The sequence below is a fragment of the Rana temporaria genome, chromosome 1 (genome assembly GCF_905171775.1).
Source record: "Rana temporaria chromosome 1, aRanTem1.1, whole genome shotgun sequence".
Taxonomy (NCBI): domain Eukaryota; kingdom Metazoa; phylum Chordata; class Amphibia; order Anura; family Ranidae; genus Rana; species Rana temporaria.
The window spans coordinates 521,774,157-521,793,701 of NC_053489.1; the positions used below are offsets into that span (position 1 = coordinate 521,774,157).

A 19,545-nucleotide genomic window follows, 5' to 3' on the forward strand; every position below is an offset into this window, starting at 1 on the left:
TGTGTCCCTTGTACATAGGGACACAGCATCGGTCACCTCCCCCAGTCAGTCCCCCTCCACACACAGTTAGAACACACCCAGGGAATACATTTAACCCCTTCCTCACCCCCTAGTGTTAACCCATTCCCTGCCAGTCACATTTATACAGTAATTAGTGCATTTTTATAGCACCGATCGCTGTATAAATGCGAATGGTCCCAAAATTGTGTCAAAAGTGTCCGATATGTCCGCCGCAATATCGCAGGCCTGACAAAAAAAATCGCAGATCGCCCCAATTGCTAGTAAAAATAAAAATAAATCATAAATCTATCCCCTATTTTGTAGGCGCTATAACTTTTGCGCAAACCAATCAATATACGCTTATTGCGTTTTTTTTTAACAAAAATATGTAGAAGAATAAGTTTTGGCCCAAACCGAGGAAACAATTTTTTTTTTGTATATAGCGCAAAAAATAAAAACCGCAAAGGTGATCAAATACCACCAAAAGAAAGCTCTATTTGTGGGAAAAAAAACGATAAAAATATAATTTGGGTACAGTGTTGTATGACCGCGCAATTGTCATTCAAACTGCGTCAGAGCTGAAAGCTGAAAATTGGTCTGGGCACGAAGGGGGTTTAAGTGCCCAGTAATGAAGTGGTTAAAGCATGTATGAACTCAGAGCACAATAATATAATTACTCAGCTACCTCAGTGCATTATTTGAAAAATAATTCCACTCTAAAATACTGCTCTTCCAACAATGTGCTGTTTAGAACACATGAATAGGAGTACTCCATGGCCTGCGTGTCACTGTGTTATAAAACAGAAATCCAGGAAATTACAAACAATTACAAACAATGTATGAACAGCGATCAGTCATTTCCCCAAGTCAGTCCCACCCCCTTCAGTTAGAACACACACAGAGAACATAATTAACCCCTTCCTTGCCCCCTAGTGTTAACCCCTTCCCTGCCAGTGGCATTTTTATAGTAATCAATGCATTTTTTTTAGCACTGATCGCTGGAAAAATGCCAATGGTCCCAAAAATGTGTCAAAAGTGTCCGCCATAAGGTCGCAGTACTGATAAAAATCGCTGATCGCTGCCATTACTAGTAAAAAAATATCTTAATAAAAATGCCATAAAACTATGCCCTATTTTGTAGACGCTATAACTTTTGCGCAAACCAATCAATAAACGCTTATTGCAATTTTTTTTTATGAAAAATATGTAGAAGAATACGTATCGGCCTAAACTGAGGAAAACATTTTTTTTTATATATTTTTGGGGATATTTATTACAGCAAAAAGTAAAAAATATATATATTTTTTAAATTGTCGCTCTATTTTTGTTTAAAGCACAAAATAAAAACCGCAGAGGTGATCAAATACCACCAAAAGAAAGCTCTATTTGTGGGGGGAAAAGGCGCCAAATTTGTTTGGGAGCCACGTCGCACGACCTCGCAATTGTCAGTTAAAGCGACGCAGTGCCGAATTGCAAAAAGTGGCCTGGTCATTGACCAGCAATATGGTCCGGGGCTGAAGTGGTTAAAAAATAGTTTTACTGCTCTCTGTATACTTTTGATTTTCTTCTGGCTACACTTATGACCTTTCAGTGGATTTCCAGCTTACGAGCTTGTAACATGGCAAAAGAAAGCAGGCTTTTCCTATGGCATTGAGCAATGTCTACAGTACAGTAATTTATAGCAACCAACTAAAACTCTTATATTTTGCCAATCAGATTTGAGTAAATGGTAGCCATGGTTAGGTCACTACGCATATTATTATTGCATGAAAATGTCAATATTAGTTGGGTTTGCCTTTCTCAGTTAATATTGTTATCCAGAAAAATAGAAGGCAACGGATTAACTATGGAAGCACTTGATAAGCACAGTAAATACATTTAAGTAATTGTTTTGTAGCTGTATAATGGAGCTGATATAGGGGACATAGTAAATATCTGCAGGGTGTCTTAATACACTTAAAGTGTGATTCTTATCATTATCACTTATGTGAAAAATCTTGTTAGCACTCATAGGGGGATCATTATGAAAACCACTTTTTACATCTGGTTTGTTGTTATTTCAATATTTTGACAATTATTAAAAACACTCAAAACTACTTTGCCACAGTTGTAAAAAAGTATAATAGGTAATTCTACAGATGTGTGGAGGAGTGAAGAGAACAGACAGTCAGTAAATAAAATGGCATGAAACCTAAAGAGCTTTTCACTGGTATGTGCAATTTTTGCAAGAGAATAACAATATTCACTGCAAATTGAACAAATCTTGTCATAGACATCCGCACCTCTCATTTAGAATGTTTCATAATTTCCATCTGAAGGCAATGCAAATCGCTACTTTTTAGAAACCACATTAACCAATTTGATTTATTTTATTTAAAAAAAGCGTTGGCATGCCTTTACTTCTCCAAAAAGTTGGCTCTCGTATGACCTTATTGTCAATTGAATCTTTTTCGCTCTACCTATTGTGTGTAATGCCTTTTTATAGTTTTAGTCTCTTGTAATGAGAATCCTACCCAGGAATCATCAGGCAGTAATGGAAGGATGACAATTACAGTCCTGGAACATGCTCCTTAAAAGAAGTTAGCATTGGTAGTTGCCATTTTTTTTATCTTGATGAGTTCTGTTTTTGGCCTTTTTTGAATACAGGACTCTTTTTAAAGTGTTACTAAACCCAGGATCATGTATTCACTATATCTGGTCTCCCACAGTAAACAGAACATAGAAATGCAATTATTTTAGTAAATATAAACTGACTTCTATCAGTGTCCAGCCAAGCACTGTTTAAAGCTTGTGGGAGGAGTTTTCTGACTATCCTATGAGGCTGCAGGACCCCAGACAATATATCTGGGCAGTGATGATTGGCCCTGTGCTGATCACATGCATCCTCCCAAGAAAAAAAACAAAAAAACCTCTCTAGCAATACACACCAAACTGAGCGTGTGGAGCCAGACTCCATAGACTCTGTGTTATAAGGAAATTATTAGTGGGCAGTGGAAGGAGGGGAGGATCAGAGAAGACAGGATCAAAAAGCATTTTTACACAATGCAGATGATTAACCCCTTGGGTTCCACAATAAGTATAATAAGCATCCTTTTCTGCATATACAGACTGATTTTACTGTTGTGGGTTTAGTAATAATTTAAGTGTGAGCTTATTGTATTTAATAAAACAAAGAGTATAGTGCAGTAACACATACAGTCATTTACTGATCTGGTTAGAATCTGTTTGTTGGGTGTTACTGAAGTGAGCTTGTGTTTTGTATATACAGGCTAAAGCACACACTCAACTTTTTTTTACCTCCCTGCTGCTCTGTCAGCTATGGGGAATAAGGAAGGGAAGGCCTGAGTAAGGTCCAAGTCACTCCTGTTGCTGCTTACACATGGTTGAAGACTATCCCTGTCACCATGTGACAGCACTAGGCCAATCACCTAGCACCAGCGCTGCTATATGATGTAAATCACATGCTCCTTCATACCTGGAAGCAAGTCCATTAAGGGCCCTGCCCCCTGTATCCACGCCACTCCCTATATGAATAATATAACATGAATCTATCCATGGCCATCACAGCCACCCCCTATTCATGTGTCCGGCCCTTTTCAGGATGTTACAGATACAGTGGCAGTTTTTTTTTTTGAAGCACCTGATTACAGCCATAGGCTCTAATAGGCTTCAAAATAGGGTGGACTCATAGCGCAGAGCATTGGGCTCGGAGCCCACCCAGGTGTGTTAGAAAAGCAAATGAATATTCGCTTTTCTAACACTAAATTGCCTCTCTGCCAATCAGGAAGCGCGGGTCTGATTCTCATTTACCGCCTGGCTAAAATGTCAGACAATCCTATTGGACACCTGGGAGGAGGAGGAGGGGGATGCACGGCTGAAGCCATTGTGATCCACAGGAGCAGGAAGAAAGCTGCGTGGGCTTTGATGTCCCGACTGCCCTCTGGGGGGGGGGGGCTGTTTGTCAGCCCCCCCCCCAAGAGAAAAAAACACCAGCTACCACTGCCTGGAAGTATTCCGTGGTTTATTTGCTGCCAATGGTTGAAAGAAGTGGCAAGGAGTAAAGGATTGCCTAATGGAATCACCTTAATTATCTTTACGTCTGTTAATCCTTTTTTTGTACTGCAAGTACTACTCCTAAATGCCAGGAATGCTTAATATTATTCCCAAGTGAAGCGCTACATGATCTAATTCACAGCAAATCAGGCTAAAAAATGCCAAAGTATCATTATTCCAATATCTGGCTAAGCATAGTTACTATATACTCTAGAATATTTTTCCAAAAACACAGTATTTACAGTTTGGCCAATGTCTGTTTAATCTGTTGGTCAGTACAATTTTTGTTGGTTGCTAAATTATCAGGACTCCGACATCATCATTCTCTATCACTTCCAGCATTGCCATGTGTTTTGTAGCCTTGATGTCTGATTTTGCCAGTGTTATTTATACTAAGCCTATCAAGGGGGCGAAGGTGGCAGAAATTATAAATCTGGCTCTGGTCACACATGCAATATTGTCTGGTAGACTTCTCATTTAACAGCGGGCATGGAAAGAAAAGCTATTGAATGATACTAGCCTTAGAGAAGAAAAATAAAGGCCAGGAATTTCTATGGATCAATAGTACTAACAACCATAACGTTCACATGTGCAATATGTAGATTCCTAGCTTTGACATTGGCATCAGGCAAGAAAGATGTGCTTTAAGCAAGTTCTATGACTGCCAAGGGAATCATGTTTTCGGCCTCCCACTGTGCTTCTTGGGGAAGGGGAGCAGAAAATACTCCAGAAAAATAATTCCATATGTACATTCTTTAAACAACACCAAGCTGTTATGTTATGGCCTGTCCTTAGATGCACTCATTTCACCCTATGATCGCGTATGAAACATAAATAATGAACGCACGCTGGAGACAGAGGTATTCTCGCATGCCAGCGGCAATATAACAAACCTCAGTACAGTCCAAAGTTGAGCTCGACATCAAATAAAGTGACCACATATTGCTTCAACAAGACGGACACAGATCACTTCTGTCTCTTCCAAGATATAGATTACTAAGCCTTTTTTAAACCTCATAAAAGTAATACTACACTGAAGTATGAAAAGGGTTAGAAACATGTACAAGGAAATAAAAGGTCTTAGCACATGCATTTTACTTGGCAGCTGCTAGGAAAAGCAAGCAGTTAAGGTAGCACAGTCAAAACATTATAATCCACCACATTCTAAATTTAGCTAGTTTCCCTTTTTTTAATATTCAGCAGAGTAATTTGAAATATAGCCAAATAAAAGACTTAAGAATAATTCACAGTCAGACACCTATCTCATATGCAATTAATCTAAAGTAGCTTGTATTGATTTGCAACAGTAAACGTGGTTTGCTTTCAGGTTATAGAAACTTTGGGAGGTATGATGATATTAGATAAATGACACATGAACTGCTTGAGCACAATTCTACATGACTGCCGTAATGATTGTGAGCACAACCCAGAATCAAACAGTTCCTCCAAAGAGATCTTAGTATTACAGAATTTCCAGCCTGCATCCAACAATACTAAATTATATTGATTCTTTTTGTTAATAACAATGACATTTGGAAAAGCAACTGCTACTAGGTCAAAGGTCCCATGGGCCCAGATCTCAGCCTTTTGATTCAAGGATACTTGTTCCTTTCTTCTTGTAATTACATTTTTCAAATATCATAATTTTAGGTTTTCTGGCCTGAAGACATAGTTACCGCTGTTTTGGGACACATATTGGAGTTCACATGTTGCATAGGCCGAAAGAAATGTAGTGCTGCAATAAATTGCAAGAAGTCAGCCCAGACTGCCACACTTGAAATTGTGACATTTGTCAGACTGATTGCATCTGATACTATTTACTATAGCTATATATGTTCTGTATTTAGCTTTTACACTGGTACTGGGATAGAAGTGGCAACCATGTATACAAAATCATCTATACACACCAATCCAATTGACATCTGTCACATTACATGTACAGTATAACTCATGGTTAACAAAACAATCAAAAGTAGATTTTGCAGCCTAAATGCCCCAGAAAACTAGAATTATCTTAAATAAGGGGATGACCACAGAAGCAGTACACTACCTAATATGAATAATATCTTAAATGTTAATAACTGTAATTAAATTACTGTCTTAGCAAGCAATGTATCTGTGACTGTCACTGACACTTCTTTACAGAACACTTTCCTAGCCAATGAAAGTGGGTGTAGTGAAGTTACATGCTTTATGTCACCAGTTAGGCATGCTTATGTCATCTGCATAAAGTGTGAGAAGCCCCAAAGGGCATTAAAAAGTTGGTGTTATTTTTGCTTAATAAATTAATGTTCTGGCACTTGAGATTTTTGATTTAGTTATAATATTTTATTGAGGTCTGTATAATATTACACTTTTTAATTCCAAGTCGGGATTTTGAACTGGTAAGATAAAATGTATGTGCTATGATGTAAATGTTATTATTATTAAAAGTTTGCGATTGACCAGTGCAGTATGCTCTTCTCAAAGGCAGGGGAGGAAACAACTATGCAAAGAATATAGTAGCGTGGAAATCATGCAAAATACATTGCATCTGCTCCTGAAGCCTCGTACACACGACTGAGGAACTCGACGGGCGAAACACATCGTTTTCCTTGTCTAGTTCCTTGTCAGGCTGTCGAGGAACTCGACAAGGCAAGTTTCTCCATTCCCGTCGAGGAAATAGAAAACTTGCTCTCTTTTTGGCTCTGCGAGTTTCTCAACAGTTTCCTCAACGAAAATGTACACACGACCGGTTTCCTCGTCAAAAAAATATCTCCCAGCAAGTTTCTTGCTGGTTTTTGCCAAGAAACTCGGTCGTGTGTACGAGGCCTGAGCCCTAAAACTTTGTGAAGTTTGTGGGGTTTGTATATATTCCCACATATTGTTAAGTTGCCACAGACATTACACCACACACTTGGAGGCCAACTGGCTCTTCTGCTAAAGTACATAAGGGATCAGTTCACTAGGATGCATGCATTCATTATTTTACTATTATTATTATTATACAGGATGTATATAGTGTCAACAGTTTGCACAGAACTTTACATGATCATTTTCTCATTCACAAACATAAATATTGTATAGGTGTTCAATTGGTGTGTTTTTATATCTCAACTGTTTCGTTTTGATCTCCCAACACAAATCTCTGCCTTTACTGCATTCCTCAAGTCATTTCACACTTATGGCCAGGCAGATGCTAGTGATATTTAACCAGTTTAATAACATATATGGTAATAATCAATGTTAAAATACTGCATGATTAGGTAAACTACTACAAGAAATATGACATGCTTCATTTGTATTCATAACAAGAAGAAATAGCTAGCCACTGTGCTTTTTTATGCAGAAAATTAATATAATGCATGTATTAAATTGGTGAAAGCAACAGAAATTGTTCTCTAAAATCAAGTTTACATGATCCTGATTGTATACTCCTATTTAAAGTAGCTAGCAAGGGGTAAGCTCACATTGAAAATGTGATCATATGATACTGGAAGAAACTATCCTGTCATTTTACTGCAATACTACCTATTCAGCCTAAAGGAAATCAACATTGCACCCATGATTTTATATATCAAGCATGCTAGCTAAATAGCAAGAATGTAAATGATAAGGTGCACCGATAAGGGGTAAAGATTTGATACAGATCAGAAAAATCAGATTTGACTTCTATTTTTTTTCCTACAGATTTTGCACCAGCATGACCTGTTAAACTATCTCTATATAGGTTCTAAACCTAAAAATATTTCACATATTTACAAAACAATCTGTGCTTAAGAAACGAAATATACTTGTAAAACAGGATAAATGAGATGGTCAACTATATGGGATCAGGGTTGGTTGAGTTTAATTCTCAGTTTTCCCAAAAAGACAGCTCATTGTGCAACAACAAATTAAGCATAATATGCTAACCGAGTAGAACTATAGTGTAGTAGAACTATTTTCTAAATGCATCTCCCAAAATAATAATAAAGCAATTGATACCACCACTAAAAAGAAGAGTCACCTTTTATCTGTGTGCTTCTTGCAATCTGTATATTCTAGGAGTGCAGGAGGAGCATAATTGTGTGAGGTGATGAATGAGGATACAATCATCACCTGCCTCCTCCAGTGGTCCTACAACTTGGAGGAGAACTGATGAGAAACAGTAGGGGCAGTGTCTCCCTAAAACCTTGTAAAAACGATCACCCAGAACTCCTTCATGGCACTCATTTCCTTCTATGTCACTTGCTAAGCAGTTTTTATACAATATTGGTACACAGAATTTATCATATTACAATATTTTCTACATGAGAAACACAGAAATAACTTTCACATATCTGTTAAATACAAATAAACTATTAAGGGATACTCTCCATTTTCAATATAGGATTGTAGATTCAGTTAAACTAAGTCAGAGCAGTAGACTAGTACTTACATCATGAACGGAGTCTAGAAGTTTTGTTAAATGGAAATATCGCTGCCAGCTCTGTCCAGCACTGTGTGGACTCTTCATTAATATTTTCCTCAGTTCTTTAATGTAATTCACTCTCATTTCTTCAAAAGCAGCTTGGCATTTAAGTCCATCTTTAGGAACTAGGGTGAAAAAAATATAAGAATGGATTTCTGAGCAAAAGAATTATGCACCTGATGATGTAATAAGTATTCAGAACAGATACCATACCAGAGCTAATGAAAAGATTACCTTGCTATATAGTTATTACTGTTATATTAAATATCTTCTATTACCAGATACAGAATGGTGCTGTTATTGGTTATTATTTAGCAGTACGGTGAAAAACACAGTAGTGCTGTTATTCATTTAAAAGTAAATGTATTTCTGAGAACAGATACCACAAGATGCCTACTTCTACCAAATCCTCATATATGTGACTCTGCAAAACCAGTTTCACAGACTTTCAGTCTCAGTCCTGCCAACTGCCATTCCTATATCAAATGAGAATGTCCCAGTGGTTCATAGAGGCATTCTTGGTGGACAGGGCAATGGCATTTGAAAGTTCTCAAGTCACAGATGTAAAAGACAAACACCTTTGTTTTAAGCCATATTACATGGTACAATATTCTAGGTATAAAAGCCCATGAACATGGATAGGTGTGTAACTAAAGGATCCCTGTTGATGTATCCTTTTAGGCATAGAAACCTGCATAAACATTACTCAACAAACTATATTTGAGAAGCATAGAAGGTGATAGGAATTGTTTAAAAAGAGTGCAAGATTTCTGAGTTTATACTGCATATATGTTCTTACTGAGAACTTCCTATAGATATTAGATAGTAGTCAGATAGCTTGACCAATGAACAATTTTTATTTGAAGACAGCAGATACATTAGTGATAATGTCCATGCTAACATACTGCATTCTATAAAGGTAAGCAGTCCCAGTTCTGGCCTTATCTTTGGAGAAGCAGCTGTAATTGACCAAAAATGGTTCAAGCTAATTGTAAATTGTGAAATTTGTATCTTTGAAATGAGGGGGAATGCCTGCCACTGCCCAAAAACATTACAAATACCAGTTAGATTGAACAATGATCACGTACGGTCATATCAAAGCCTACTTTTTTTTTATTACAATAAAAAATATGTTATGCTTACCTGCTCTGTGCAATGGTACTGCACAGAGCAGTCCCTTACTTCCTGTTTGGTTCCCCAACTCTTTTTCCTACGAGTGCCTCCATAGCAAGCCTTGTGCTACGGGGGCACCCATGCAGGTGTACTTCCAAGCCGGACTGTGTGTGTCCATAGACACACACAGCAAATATCAGCCACGCCCTCCTTACTTGCAAATACGTAATGATTTTAACTGCTGTTCTCAAAATGTGGTGATCACTATAGGTGCAAGAAGCATTGTGCTAATTTGACGCTGAATGCAACAAAAAAAATAAAGTACAGTTTTGCAAAATGTTATGAACCTTATATTGACCCTAATGACAGTTATAACAGGTATGGAAACATTAAGCAATACTTTCCTGGTAATTACATATGAATAATTCTGTCCAAAAAAAGAAATGACTACGAGATAAATTGTCAATTATGAAGAGACTTCTTCTAATGAAACACTTATTGAAGTGTGCAGAATCCCCTTCTCTTTTCCTTTAAAGGAGTCTACTATATACAACAAATACACAGCAGCAGTTCAAATTTTGGACTGACTATACACAAAATAAGGGAAAGAAATAAAAAAAAAACATTAAGAACTGTGGATATTATAAGGGTTATAGAGTAGGATGCCAATGATGGTTAATAGACACAATACTAATAGGAAAAACCCTCAGAATCAAATGTTGCTGTAATATTTGACAAATATTAGATAAAAAGTAAAAGTAAAACAGAAATAAACAAAATGAAAATACTGAAAATATTAAATTCTGGAGTACTGCCCAGATTCTCAGACTGGGTTTCCTAAACACAGCCGTACTCTCAGCCTGGATATTTTCCAATTCCCTACAGAAAGTATATGAAATATAGTAGACAATTATAACAGAAGATGTGAGGCTTTGTCACTTTTGCAGTGCTGTATTTACCAAATGGCACAGGTGGACCAATGCCTCAGGTACTAAGTGTTCATTCTTTCCTTTAATAGTTTTTATTTTTACTCTTGAAACTTCTGATATTTGTAGGTTAATTCATCATTACAACTGAAGTGGAAGAGTGTGAAGGGGCTGATGGCGGGATTCACATGACTCTCTACAGCTTAGGTAACAAAGATATTCTCTACACATTCATAATTCATAGAAAATGACAGACAGTTCTTGGTATCTGCAAATCAGGCGGAGCCTGCACAAAGGGGGACTTTATGCAATGTGCCTAAGGCCAGCCATAAATGTAGCAAATGTATTTCCTGCAACCACAGACCTAACTGTCAGAGTACACATACACAGAAATGTTTGCCAAAGCAATAAGCGGTCTACCAAAACACACAGGGATCCATGGAGTGCTGCATGTAAAAGTGATTTGTTGATAAAAATAGATAGTGCTCCTAAAGTGTGCAATTGCCAGCAGAACAAGTGATCATCCATTTAATGCAAATTGCCTTATTCAACACAGAAGAACAGTCAGTTCCTGTTACTGATACAAATTACCTATATATACAGTTGTGCTCATAAGTTTACATACCCTGGCAGAATTTATGATTTCTTGGTCATTTTTCAGAGAATGTGATAACAAAAAAACTTTTTGTTCACTCACGGTTAGTGTTTGGCTGAAGCCATTTATTATCAATCAACTGTGTTTAACAGAAACTACCCAAATGACCCTAATCAAAAGTTTACATACCCTAGGTCTTAATACCGTGTATTGTCACCTTTAACATCAATGACAGCTTGAAGTCTTTTGTGGTATTTGTGGATGAGGCTCTTTATCTTCTCAGATGGCAAAGCTGCCCATTCCTCTTGGCAAAAAGCCTCCAGTTCCTGTACATTTTTGGGCTATCTTGCATGAACTGCACGTTTTGAGATCTCCCCAGAGTGGCTCAATGATATTGAGGTCAGGAGACTGAGATGGCCACTCCAGAACCTTCACTTTATTCTTCTGTAGCCAATGACAGGTCGACTTGGCGTTGTGTTTTGGATCATTGTCATGTTGGAATGTCCAAGTACGTCCCATGCGCAGCTTCCTGGCTGATAAATGCAAATGTTCCTCCAGTATTTTTTTGATAACATAATGCATTAATCTTGCCATCAATTTTGACCAAATTTCCTGTGCCTTTAAAGCTCACACATCCCCAAAACATCAACGATCCACCTCCGTGTTTTACTCACAGTAGGAATGGTGTAGCTTCCATCATAGGCCTTGTTGAGTCCTCTCCAAATGTAGTGTTTATGGTTGTGGCCAAAAAGCTAAATTTTGGTCTCATCACTCCAAATGACTTTGTGCCAGAAGGTTTGAGGCTTGTCTCTGTACTGTTTGGCGTATTGTAACTGGGATACTTTGTGGCATTTGCGTAGTAATGGCTTTCTTCTTGTGACTCGAACATACAGCCCATCTTTCAATAAGTGCCTCCTTATTTTGCATCTTGAAACAGCCACACCACGTTTTCAGAGAGTCCTGTATTTCACCTGAAGTTATCTGTTTTTCTTTGCATCCCAAACAAATTTCCTGGCAGTTGTGGCCAAAATTTTAGTTGGTCTACCTGAATGTGGTTTAATTTCAACAGAATCCCTAATTGTCCACTTCTTGATTAGAGTTTGAACACTGCTGATTGGCATTCTTAATTCCTTGGATATCTTTTTATATCCCTTTCCTGTTTTATACAGTTCAACTACCTTTTCCCGTGGATCCTTTGACAATTCTTTTGCTTTCCCCATGACTCAGAATCAGAATCCAGAAACATCAGTGCAGCACTGGATGAAAGTTGCAAGGGTCTGTCAGGAGTCCATAAACTCATTGACCTATTATACAAACACACTAATTGCAAGCACAAAGATCGCAGGTGAGGATGGTTACCTTTAATAGCCATTCAAACCCCATTGTGTCAACTTGTGTGCATGTTATCAGGCCAAAATCACCAGGGTATGTAAACTTTTGATCAGGGTAATTTGGGTAGTTTCTGTTGTCATTACGATTTAAAAAAATTAAACACAGTTGATTGATAATAAATGGCTTAAGCCAAACGCTAACCATGAGTGAAAGAAATAAATGTTTTTGTGTTATCATTCATATTCTCTGAAAAATGGCCAAGAAATCATAAATTCTGTAAACTTATGAGCACAACTGTGTATGTGTATATATATATATATATATATATATATATATATATATATATATATATATATATATATATTATATCATTTTAAAGCGGAGATCCACCCTAAAGTGTAACTTCCGCTCATCGGAACCCCTCCTCCGGTGCCACAATTGGCACCTTTCAGGGGGGAGGGGGTGCAGATACCTGTCTAAGACAGGTATTTGCACCCACTTCCGGGGAGAGACTCTGCAGGAAACTGCGGGTAGTTCGTAAGTTCCCATCCCCCCGTTGTGTTTTGGGAAACACTCGGCTCCCAGGACACAGCGGGGACCAGTGAACATGGCGCAGCGAAACTCGCGCATGCGCACTATGGAACCGGTCAGTGAAGCTGCAACGCTTCACTTCCTGGTTCCCTCACCACTGATGGCGGTGGGAGCAGCTGAGAGACGAGCGATTGCTCGTCTTCTGCTGCCGACGTCGCTGGACTCCAGGACGGTTAAGTGTCCATTTATTAAAAGTCAGCAGCTGCAGTTTGTAGCTGCTGGCTTTTAATATTTTTTTTACAGCAGAGCTCCGCTTTAACTTTGCCCTTTTTATCCCTCCCACATACCTCACAAAGAAAACACTCAGTTTTCTCATTTGAAACAACAAAAGATTGTTTTGCTGCTTAAATACCGTCTTAATTGTTTGACTCAATAAAAATAGAATGCATCAAGGTAAAAAACCTGGAGACTTTAGAACCCCTTTAATGGTTCACATCTTGGCTAGTTTCTGTTGAACCGGCTGAGATTTGAACTGTGTATGGCCGGCCTAATTCAGCTGTCCCTTCAGTGCTAGCCCAGCTTTCCAGTTTAAGGTGTTCCCTTCCCTTGCAGAGTTCTATGGAGCCAACCTTGCATATGCAGTCTCATAAAGACTAGAGCCAAAATGTCACTTGCAAGCCACTATGACCTTTTCCACCCACAAAGGCAGTAGATAGACAGCTACAGTTCCTTGTGACCTGGTACTCAGTAAGTAGACTCCCTAACAGGAAACTTGGGAAAGCTGAGCTTAAGGATCTATAGCCAACATTAGTAAAGAATGGAAAAAGTGTCTGAGCACATATATGAACTAAATATCGCACCAGTAAAGATTTACCTAGTTAATATATTTGTTAAAAAAAAGTGCTTTTTCTTGTGGAAAAAAAATGGAGTGCTTAGTACTACTTTAACCACTTGCCACCCGCCAATGACAAATTGACGTCGGCAAAGTGGTTGTAGAATCCTGACTGGACGTCATATGACGTCCTCAGGATTCTAAGCCGCTGCGCGCCCCCGGGGGCGCGCATCGCGGCGATCGTTGTTGCGGGGTGTCAGTCTGACACCCCGCAACACCGATCTCGGTAAAGAGTCTCTCACGGATACTCTTTACCACGTGATCAGCCGTGTCCAACCACGGCTGATCATGATGTAAACAGGAAGAGCCGTTGATGGCTCTTCCTCACTCGCGTCTGACAGACGCGAGTAGAGGAGAGCCGATCGGCGGCTCTCCTGACAGGGGGGGGTTCGCGCTGATTGTTTATCAGCGCAGCCCCCCCTCGGATCGCCACATGGACCACCAGGGAAGCCCACCCTGGACCACCAGGGAAGGGCGACAAACAAAAAAAAGTCTCAAAAAAAAAAGTAAAAAAAAGTTAAAAAAAACCCCATTAAAAATAAAAAAAAGATGCCAATCAGTGCCCACAAATGGGCACTGACTGGCAACATAGGAAAAATAAGTGCCGCCCCAGAGTGTCCATCAGTGCCACCCCACAGTGTTCATCAGTGCCACACACAGTGTCCATCAGTGCCACCCCACAGTGCCCATCCATGCCCAGTGCCCACCTATCAGTGCCCATCTGTGCCAACCATAAGTATCCATCAGTGCCACCCATAAGTGCCACCCATGAGTGCCCATCTGTGCCGCCTATGTGTGCCCATCAGTGCCGCCCATGAGTGCCCATCAGTGCCGCCTATGTGCCCATCAGTGCCGCCTATGTGCCCATCAGTGCCGCCTATGTGTGCCCATCAGTGCCGCATACCAGCGCCGCCAATCAGTGCCACCTTATCTGTGCCCGTCAGTGCTACCTCATTGATGTCCATCAGTGCCATCTCATCAGTGCCGCCATATCAGTGCCCGTAATTGAAAGAGAAAACGTACTTATTTACAAAAAAATTAACAGAAAAAAATAAAAACTTAATTTTTTTTTCTAAATTTTCAGTCTTTTTTTAGTTGTTGCGCAAAAAAAAAAATCGCAGAGGTGATCAAATACCACCAAAAGAAAGCTCTATTTGTGGGGAAAAAAGGACGCCAATTTTGTTTGGGTACAGTGTAGCATGACAGCGCAATTGCCATTCAAAGTGCGACAGTGCTGAAAGCTGAAAATTGGCTTGGGCGGGAAGGTGTATACGTGCCCTGTATGGAAGTGGTTAAATACCTTGAAAATATGAATATTGTTGTATTTTTAGTATACAGCAGTGTAAAAACTATAAAAACAATTCTGAATATTACAATGGGTAGTATACAGAAAATGTGTTCAATCCTTGCTGGGTGCTTCTGTACTCTAATTTCCAAGTCCTCATAAACAGCTGAAATGGCTTTCAGATAGTGCTATTATGGCCCATATGGGTGTAATAAAACAGGTACAAAAACATAACCATGCATAGGACAGCAATTAGTTTAAATTTACCTGTGCTTAGCAGCAGCAAAACTTTCATTACTGTGTATTCCTCAAAGGTTATCTGCAAACGGTTAAACTCGAAACTTATCTGCTGCATACTTTGGCAAAGCTCGTACATTGCAGAATGGCGCATCCTTTCTCTGCAAAGCAAAGCAAAACAAACCATGTAAATAAACAAATCCACAGTGTAATGCAAAAGGGATATTAAATACAGAGTTATGAATAAGTATTCACTCCTTTGGACTTTACTGCATTGTATAATCTTAAAACATGGAATTTGAATGTTTTGCCATTTCAGTTACATTGATTCAGTGAAGCTTTAGATATGTGTTTCTAAGAAGGTTAACCAATGCCCCAAAGTCAAGTCTCTTCTGATTGAAACAGGTTTTCCGCTATAGTTTGCCTGTATTTAGCACCATACATCTTGCCCCCAATCCTGACAATTTTCCCATAACCCCCTGCCTCCCACCACCACCACTATTTGTAACAGTGGGAATGAGGCCCTGTACACACGACCGAGTTTCTCGGCAGAATTCAGCCAGAAACTCGATCGGAGCCGTATTCTGCCGAGAAACCCGGCGTGTGTACACTTTTGGCCGAGGAAACCGACAAGGAACTTGTCAAGCCAAATAGAGAACATGTTCTCTATTTCCTCGTTAGTCAATGAGGAAACTTGGCTCGCTGAGATCCTCGGCCGCTTCACAAGGAACTCGACGAGCAAAACGATGTGTTTTGCCCGTCGATTTTCTCGGATGTGTGTACGGGGCCTGACGTTTTCATGCTGCGGAGTATTGTTGTCCAGTTACACGCAACAGTTACCATTGATAACTCTAACTATGTATGTGTTGTCTGAAGGAAAGTGGTTGCACCAGGGTTTCACAAGAAAGGGAAGAATACTAATGAAATTTTAATTTTTGTGTAAGGACTTGCTAGCCTCAACTGTCTGAATTTGTAAATGCCTGTAAATATATTACTTATGCATTTCCTACCCCAGGTTTTTGGCTTGAAAACCCTGGAAGGAAGAAGTGGGGAGAAAGGAAGTCTCAGTCACATGTCCTGTCTATGCTCCATACCAGAAGAGACTTTTATGCAGGCACTACTAGGGAAAGACTAAAGCTCGCAGAGTAGATAGGCTGACTCTGAGCTCCAGTGCTACACCACAGTTCCTGGTGGTGAGAAGTTCGATTGTAGGCAGGTCAGACAACAGTTGGAGAATCCACCCATGATGGCTGATCTTGTCTTCAGTTCTCCCACACAGAGACAGGGGCCCCTGCAACTGGACCTTGCTGCAACATTAAGCTAAAGGTATCTCTATTAATAACTATATATGCATGGGCATATGTTCACAATTCTACCAGGCCTCCTACTGGGCACCTACTAATAATACCTGTTTGTACATTGGATACATGTACTATTATTAATCTTTTCTTACATAAAGCTTGTCTCATTTCTATACTGCTGTGCATCTATATACTTATGGTTAATGTTATATGCTGGTTGCAGTAGTTCTCCTGCTCCAATTTTTTTTGTTTACATTACTGATACATTTCCTAGGAAGGGAAATTCCTCTTCACAGAGGTCCTTGCATGGGCGGAGGCACTGCCACTTTATTATCAAACGCACTGTTCTTTATTCCTAAAATAAAAACGCTGTAACAGCGTAAAAAGGTGTGAGCTGGAGTTTGGCTTCAATTTGTTAGTGTATCTAAATCTGTTAGTGTATCTAACACTCCCCTTCCCCCACACTGACAATGCTGTTGTCCAAATGTGTTGATGTGCTCTTTATCCAGAGTGGAGGCACTGCAATACAGGAGGTGTGTTACCAGCCAGATCACCAGATAAAAACAGAGGGGAATGGTGTAATTGTTTTTTTTTCCATTTTGCCAACGAGTTGATAATATAGGTTGCCCTGGCAGGGCGACGGTACTGCAGACTATAAAACAAAGCTGTGTTTACTCTTGGTACACTGCTCTCATATTTTTATTATGAAGAACTACAGTCATAAAATCTATATTGACCTGCTGAAAGTTCAGCGAATTAAACTTGTCTGGTTTCTAAAGCAACAGAGGGCAAAAAAAAAAGGCTTCCAACTGCAAGAGACAAACAGATATCACCGCAAACCACATGAAAACTCTTCATTTAAACAGAACTCTGGTAAAAGAATATCAGGAAGCAACTCGTCACATCAGCATTAAAGCGTCACCATGTTTACTTTACAGTCTCCCCAATATGTACAGCAAGTCTGAGTTTCTGTGCATGTTTACCTACGTTTATAGAATCCATTCTGTATTGTATTACTGGAAATAAAGTGCAGATGCTCTCTCACATTATTGGATCTACAGACACATGGAGACCTGGGGGTAAGGTTTTATGTGGCCAAACAACAATGCCAGGCAGATGAAACAGGTGTTTGCTACAAATCCTATTTACAATTCCAGGTGGAAACAAACAATTACACTCCACTAAGGACTTGTGATGAAATTTGCCATAACACACAACACAACATAACACTTTTGTCCATAAGCTTTATTGGGTCATTGCACCCTTAACTGACATTTTTTTTCAAGACAAAAAGTGATCGTGTGTACGGGGCATAGGGATGCTTATATTGACATCTGTGAGATATTACATGAAGGAAAAGGGGTTCTGTTCTGCTTAAAACGGGAAATGTAATATATAAATGTTTATTAGGATCAAAAATTGTTTTATTGCCCCAATAGGCATTTCCAGAAGACAAACGCAATCTGGCATCTGGAGAAAATGAAATGGGTCAAACTGCAGGCACAAATGTAGAGTGTTGTCAGCCCACAACAGGAGCTGAATGCCTATCTGGCAGATCAACAGATATTTTTCACTGCCTGCAAAGTCTATAAACTAACAAAACATGCAGAGATGTACTTAACTAGTTGCCGACCAGCCGCCGTAAAACATTTTACGACGGCAGGTCGGCTCCCCTGCGCGAGAGCCCGTAGCTATACGTTGGCTCTCGCGCAGGCCACTAGGGGCGCGTGCGCCCCCCGCTCGCCCCAGACTCCCGTGCGAGTGCCCCCTACAGTTAGAACACACCCAGGGAACATACTTAACCCTTCCCCGCCCCCTAGTGTTAACCCCTTTACTGCCAGTGGCATTTTTATAGTAATCCAATGCATTTTTATAGCACTGATCGCTATACAAATGCCAATGGTCCCAAAAATGTGTCAAAAGTGTCCGAAGTGTCCGCCATAATGTCGCAGTACCGAAAAAAAAATCGCTGATCACCGCCATTACTAGTAAAAAAAAAATATTAATAAAAATGCCATAAAAATACCCCCTATTTTGTAAACGCTATAACTTTTGCGCAAACCAATCAATAAATGCTTATTGAGATTTTTTTTTACGAAAAATATGTAGAAGAATACGTATCGGCCTAAACTGAGGAAATTTTTTTTTTATATATATTTTTGGGGCATATTTATTATGGTAAAAAGTAAAAAATATTCATTTTTTTCAAAATTGTCGCTCTATTTTTGTTTATAGCGCAAAAACTAAAAAACGCAGAGGTGATCAAATACCACCAAAAGAAAGCTCTATTTGAGGGGAAAAAAGGACGCCAATTTTGTTTGGGAGCCACGTTGCACGACCACGCAATTGTCAGTTAAAGCGACGCAGTGCCGAATTGCAAAAAGTGCTCTGATCTTTGACCAGCAATATGGTCCGGGGGTTAAGTGGTTAATATATATATATATATATATATATATATATATATATATATATATATATATATATATATATTTTGAATTTAAGCCTGTAGATCAAAAGAACCACAAATATACCTTTTGCCTTGCAATAAACTGCTGCTAAACAGAACAAAATTAAGTAGCTCTTAGTGCAATACTGTAACCTCTGTAGCACTGTCCCCCGCAGTAATTCTTTTTTATCACTAGATGTCCTTAGTCTTCAGGGTTAAAAGATGGGGGAGCTAGGAGCTGAGCTTCAATGTACATATTGCCTAAGGCTTCATGTACACGGGACGTTTTTTACAACTGCTCCCTGAACGATTTAACTTGACAGATAGTAACCCATGTTTAAAATTACAGTTTTGCTGCATTTACATGCCACATTTGCATTAGAAAAACAAAACAAATATATA

At 39.2% G+C, this 19,545-nt stretch overlaps 1 protein-coding gene across 2 annotated transcripts in view; it reads right to left on the reverse strand.

Annotated features, from left to right (window-relative positions):
* Positions 1-19,545, reverse strand: part of NR3C2 (nuclear receptor subfamily 3 group C member 2) — a 459,143-nt gene that overhangs the window by 20,116 nt on the left and 419,482 nt on the right. For both annotated transcript variants that reach the window (XM_040331880.1, XM_040331870.1), the window contains exons 7-8: positions 15,427-15,557; positions 8,453-8,610 (exon numbers count right to left, since the gene is read on the reverse strand). In XM_040331880.1, the coding sequence (XP_040187814.1) occupies positions 8,453-8,610; positions 15,427-15,557 (289 nt within the window). The remainder of the gene's footprint in view (positions 1-8,452; positions 8,611-15,426; positions 15,558-19,545) is intronic.